Below are 6000 nucleotides of genomic sequence, written 5' to 3' on the forward strand. Positions count from 1 at the left end.
GTGGTGCTGAGACAGTAACAGGCCCAAGCTCACCCAACAGGCTTCATATGTAGGAGTGGGGAAACAAACCTGGTTCACCAGTTTAGAGTTGGCTGTTCGTGTGGAGGAGTGGGGAATCAAACCCAATTCTCCCAATTAGAGTCTACCACTCTTAACCAGTACATCACATTTAGTTACGTCCTAGATGAATGCTGAGAAGCAATACAGGTAATACTGGACCCTCCAAATGAATGAGTCTCCCATGTGACTCCAGGCTAAACTAAAATCTCTGGTGTGTTAGTCGTGTTTTGCGTGAGAAGGGTTTTTAATCACTGTGTAAAGGAAATACAGCACAGGAAAAGCTCAGTCACTTGATTTTGCTGACTGCATGATTCCTTTCCTTGTGCTTTGTGCCCTTTTCCTGTTGGCTGTTGGTTAGAACAGCAGGAAAACAGGGCAGACTGCTTCTGCCAGAGTCCTAAAAGTGGCAACTTTTTTCTGCATTCACTGATTGAAATTGTGTCTGAAATTGTGTGCATCGAGGAATGCTGCTGTAAATTTTGTTGTGCGTGCACAATGACAATAAAATGCTTATGGATCTCTTAGTGGCCAGGGGTCTGCAACATGCAGTTCTCCAGATGTTAATGAACTACAATTCCCATCAGCCCCTGCCAGCATGGCCAATTGGGCTGATGGGAATTGGTGTCCATGAACATCTGGAGAGCCGCAGGTTGCAGACCCCTGATCAAGAGAAAGACGTTGTCAGCTCCCCAGAAAAGTAAGATATAATCCCGACATTTGGCATATCTAACTGTGCTAGATTCAGCACCTCTTGCCATATGAGGGACAGCTCAAAGCAAAACTACGATGATGGAGTAATCTTAAAAAGAAAAAAAAAGTTGGCTATGCTGGCAGGGGTTGCCAGTTGGGAAGCCAATTGGCCATGCTGGCAGGGGCTGATGGGAATTGTAGTTCATTAACATCTGGAGAGCCTCAGGTTGCAGACCCGTCTTAGCCCAAACATAAGTTAAAGACTTATTTAAACTCTTTTGTCCATGGTTCGAACAGTGCACATAATAAGAGGTGGCTCTGAGCATCTCTTGCCTTGAAAACCCTGTGGGGTCACCTGAAGTTAGCTGCGACTTGGCAGCACTGGCCACCACCACCAGGTGAGAACTGGTCAAGGTGCCATTTTTTTTTGTATGGCCTTTCCATCCTACATGCTGTATAAATGAAACAGCTGGTTGCTTTTGTGCTGCCTTTTGGTTCTTCAAATAGACGTTCTGACTTACATGCATCAGGCAATTTCTAGTCACATGGAGGACGGTGGAAAAGATACAGGGGAAAGGAGACCTATGGGGTAGCAGGAATGGTTGGGACGACGGCTGTCCTCTCCCCACACCTCCCCTCTGATTTGTGAGGCTTCCCTTTCAACCCGCTCATCTTGTTCCGCGCAGGAGTGTGGTGTCGCTCTTCAGGTGGTCTCCATTGCCCCATTCTCAGTCTGCCGGTTGCTTTCTTTAACCCGCCGTCTCCAGTGATCGATATCAAACTAGAGAAGCCCCCCGAGCAGCCCGTAACTGAGAGCGGATGCTCCTGCTAAAAGACCCCGCAGCCTGGCGACCCTCTCCCGACTGGCCACTCCGGCCCTGCCGAAGAGCATCCACCTTTCATTGACGAGAGAAACCACTTTTCCAGGACTGCCAACCCGGCCTGGTGTGCGATTGAGCCCCCTTGTCCTGCGGACAGCTCAGGCTGGCCCCCCTCCTACTGCATGGTGTGAACCTCAAATGTGTCCTGTTCCTTGTTGGTTGTTGCACTTTGGTGCCGTGGCACCCTCTTCTCAGTTTCCTACCTTGGGTGTGCACGCCTTGATGTGTTGTCCTATGAATGCAAAGGGGAGGAGCTTTTCCCAAGTTAGGTAACCACCGATAAACCTACAGCAAGGGGAGGTAGCGGAAACGGGTGGCGGGAGGGCGGGGAATCCGACTTCATTGCTGCTTTATGTTCATCCCCCTTCCAGAGGCTGCCCCCTTTATGGCGTGGATGTGCCCTAGGCTTCCCACAAGGTGTCCTTACCACTCTCTCAGTTCCCCTTCTGCAGCTTGCGTTCATTCTTTGTGGAGTACAGGAAAGAAGTTTGGATTATCTTACCCTGGAATTGGAGATTTCCATTTCCAAGACGCCGTAGATTTCCACATAGTTGACGGCTATCTTGGAGTTGAAGGCTGTCCGCTCTTTTCCCGAAGAGGGCGCTCAGTTAACTAATAAATGTGAGTAGGGAAGATGGCCGGAACTGGACTGGCCGGAGCGTGGAGCCTTGTTTCTGCTTCCTGGCCGGCTGGGAGGTGCGTCCTCAAGCATCTTTTTTGCACCTCCTATTCTTTCAGTTTCTTTCTTCTCCTTTCTCCTCCCACCCCCTTCCGCTCACTCAAAAAGATCTTTTTTTTCTGGGCAAATCTCAGAGCTGCAATTGCAGTCTGGATTTCAACAGGGACCTGTGAAATGGACTTGGTCCAGTGCTAGGAGCTGTTATTTTTGTATCATTTATCAATTATAGGGTAATTTTAATATGCAAAGTGCTTTACAGTTGCCTCCAGGCTTGCTACAGCTCTGGAAAGACATAACTCCATTGCTGTTTCATGATATGGGGGATTGGAGTTTTGTCAACAGCCATATGGGTGGGGTGAAGGGGTGCATTGGCTACAGGGAGAACCCTGATCAAAGCTTGCATTGTGTTCTGCTGCGTTAAGCCCAGCCTTGATACGAAGGTTTTTTTTGTGCTCATCATTTTTCCAGAGCTGCTGTTGACCAACCCCCACAATCCCAGCAAATTCACGGCTGGTTCCATTTTTGCTTCGCATACCTTTGAAAGTCACTTTAATTCATGTCTGTCTACTGTTTCTGTGTACAAATTACTTGTGTATCTCGGTTGATGGAGGAGGAGGAGGAGGAAGACCCTCTTTTCGTTTTAGCACAGAATATCCTTTCAAATACCTCTTCTTGCTTCCGACGCAAGTTTCGTTAATGTGCAGACTGATCTGGGAGACGGGCGACTTTGGATTGCCCTTCTCGGATGAATCCCCCGTTTTGTTTGGTTTGAGGTGAATTTTGCATTTGTTGAAAGCCAAAAATTTGAAGCCTCAGGTGCGTACTAGTCCGGTAGTTCTGAAGTTGTCTTGGAACCACTCTAAAGAACTCTGCTCCCCTCAGCTTGGGACTCGGCTCCTCTTGGCTGGAAGGCATTTCGTGCCTAGTCTAGACGTAACTATAAGGCATAGCTTGATTCTGGCGAAGGAGTGAGCAGTAGGGGTGTCAAGAGCGGAATGCTTCCCTTGGCTCCAGTTGTGGTGGGTGGGTATATCTTTCACCATTGCGCTAAAGGAAAGGATTGTGTCTTGTTCTCTCACCTTCAAATTTGGCTCTGCTGATACCTGGGGTTCATGAACTACAGTTCCCATCAGCCCTGCCACTTGGCCATGCTGCCAGGGGCTGATGGGAATTGTAGTCCATGAACATCTGGAGGGCCATAGTTTAAAGGCCCCTGCTTTAGAGCGAGAAATGCTGATGTGCCGGAGGAGTCTTTCCGAAGGATGAGCTGAACAGAGATAAATCTCCCCTTGGCCTTCTACATCCTACATTGTTTCCCTTGAACTCTCATGCCTGTACCAAGAGCAAAGAGAGGCGTCTTTCCTTGCAAGTGAGGAACCCCCCCCCCGCCAGTTATGTTAGCTGAATCTATACACCCTCCCCCCCTTTGTCATTTTATTTCAACTACTGGCTGCTCAGGTTCATCCGTTTTTTGTTCCTCTGCTCCTCAAGGGCTTCACCTGCAAACAGTTTTCTTCCATTTTCCTGGTGAATTCCTTCCCCACCCCCTTCTCCCTGTTTCCCACTTAATAATGTTTCCAACTTAATTTACAGGCTCCTTTCCCTGTAACAGCCACGCAGCAGGGAGGAACTCCACAGCTGTCTTTCATCCCTACCTGGAGTTGGGAGCTGTGCTTGTTTGTTGGGCATTTTGTTATTATTAAAGCACCGACGACTGCAGAATTCTGCCACGGACAACACTCAAAAGGCAGAACATGAAGGATCCTTCATGAATCCCATGGCTTCATTTTGAGTGTGTAAGCAGTCCGTCCGTCCGTCCGTCACCCCCAAAATCTCTAGTGCCGTTAGCCAGACCAAAAAAGAAGTCAATATTTCCAGGTATGCATCGCCTTGCTTGGTTCTCCATCATTAGGGGATAGCAATTTTGTACTGCCGGCTTGCCAAGGCGGGCATTGCTTCCTTTTTGGAGTAGCTAGCAGCGTTTGGGTGCCATTCTTCTGGTGGATGTGCATGTGACAGGATGTGGGCTCCCAGGTACCCCATAGCTCCTGCATTTGGGCTTCTTCGGGTACCACCCACTTCCTGTAAGCCGTCCTCTTGGTTTGAAGATGAAACAGTTGTGGTCACTGGGATTGTGTCTGCGCGGATGTGCGCATGAACCCTCCTGCCCCTTGATTTAGCAGAATTCAAAATGAGTGTTCCCATTTCTTAAAATTCTTCTTGGGTTGGAGCATCAAGTAAGCTCTTGTTTGCTACACCTTGGATGCCCGGAATAAGCACATCTTTTAAGCTAGGGGAGAAAGAAGTATCAGCCAGCCTACATCTCATTCTCTTCTTAGCCACTGAAAGCCAAGACGTCAGGGAGCCTGTTCTTTGGACCCCTTCCCCCAATTTAATGTTTAATTGTTCAGGCCCCCCATATGCAAAAGTTATTCCCTCTCCAGGAGCCTTTGTCAGAGTTGGTCGTCCTACAAGCCTGGCCTGATCAGTTTTGGAAACAAATCCCCCCCCCCCCCCCCCCCCCCCGTTCCCTCCTCCTGTGTATATATCCTCCCTGTTGTGTGGGAATTGCTGATGTCCTGTCAGTGTGTCGGTTTCTTTTTTCCCCTCTGCAGTCGATCTGATGCGCTGTCCCCTTTCTCACTGGCAGCCCGGTCCTGCCGCCACTGTTGTGGTGTTCTCTCGAGACACACTGGAAATCGTGTTTCTTTTCCAGAGAACAGGGTTTTGGAAAACAAAACAAAACAAAGTAAATGTTTGTGGGGAGGGAGGGGGGGGGCGATTGCGCAGGCAGGGAGAAAAATCTGGTGAACAGCACCGTTCACGTTTCCACTGCCTTCTCTGTGGATGTGTATAATATTTGAGTGTGTGTCTCTGGCGCTGCCGTCTCCTAGCTGTTAGCCAAGTAAGTGACTCTTAATATATGAATATTGACTGTCAGATTACAGCTGTGTATCACACTAAATAAAGTTAATTTCACCACAACTCTGTCGCTTTTGGAAGGATTTTGTTGGGGAAGCACCTTTGGACCTGTCTTATCTACAGGTCTTCCTTGTGCGGAAAAGTACTTTTAGTGGCACATGGGGTTGGGAGAACAGACTGAGGCACCGTGCCAGGAAAATCTTCCGTGTTTTCAGTAAGCTGGGGAAATCCTGATAATTGGGTTATACTTTTGGTCTTATTTTGTGTAATGCTAGAAATCGAAACTGGAATGCAAAACAGGAAGGCCCTACCTCCTGAACACTAGACCGTTTATCCAACATTCACCTCTTCTACCATGCTTATGAGTTGCATTGGAAAGGGTCTTATATCTGCACCCATAAGGGCTAGAAACTTAGTTACATGGTTTAATGGACAGTGTAAGCATTTAAATTTCCTGCTTCTCCAAAGCTATGTATGTTTTTCCAAATTCTGGATATGATGCGGTGATATGCATTGCCTTTTTCTTCTTGAATTGTATTTTCCTATTTGCGATGTTTTGGTCCAAATTGTAACTTTCTCCCCTCCCCACCCCCTTACATTCTGGTATGCTTGAAAAGAGCGGCCTCGTAGATGGGATTTCTCTGCAGACCCCGTCCACTTCAAGAGTCTCACTGCAGAAATGTGATTTTGCAAGTAAAAGCATAATTACCAAGTGGATTGTGGGAAATGATTGTGGCTTTCTCAGCCACCAGGTGTACCGACCTCGCT

The 6000-nt window shown here is 48.0% G+C and overlaps 1 protein-coding gene across 3 annotated transcripts in view; it reads left to right on the plus strand.

The window, feature by feature from the left end:
* Positions 1-5295, plus strand: part of LOC125442646 (ras-related protein Rab-6B-like) — a 28373-nt gene extending 23078 nt beyond the window's left edge. For all 3 annotated transcript variants that reach the window (XM_048514167.1, XM_048514165.1, XM_048514166.1), the window contains exon 8: positions 1518-5295. In XM_048514167.1, coding sequence (XP_048370124.1) covers positions 1518-1582 — 65 coding nt within the window. In that variant the 3' untranslated portion in view covers positions 1583-5295. The remainder of the gene's footprint in view (positions 1-1517) is intronic.
* Positions 5296-6000: the final 705 nt, after the last annotated feature.

Source organism: Sphaerodactylus townsendi, linkage group LG13 (assembly GCF_021028975.2).
Source record: "Sphaerodactylus townsendi isolate TG3544 linkage group LG13, MPM_Stown_v2.3, whole genome shotgun sequence".
NCBI lineage: Eukaryota > Metazoa > Chordata > Lepidosauria > Squamata > Sphaerodactylidae > Sphaerodactylus > Sphaerodactylus townsendi.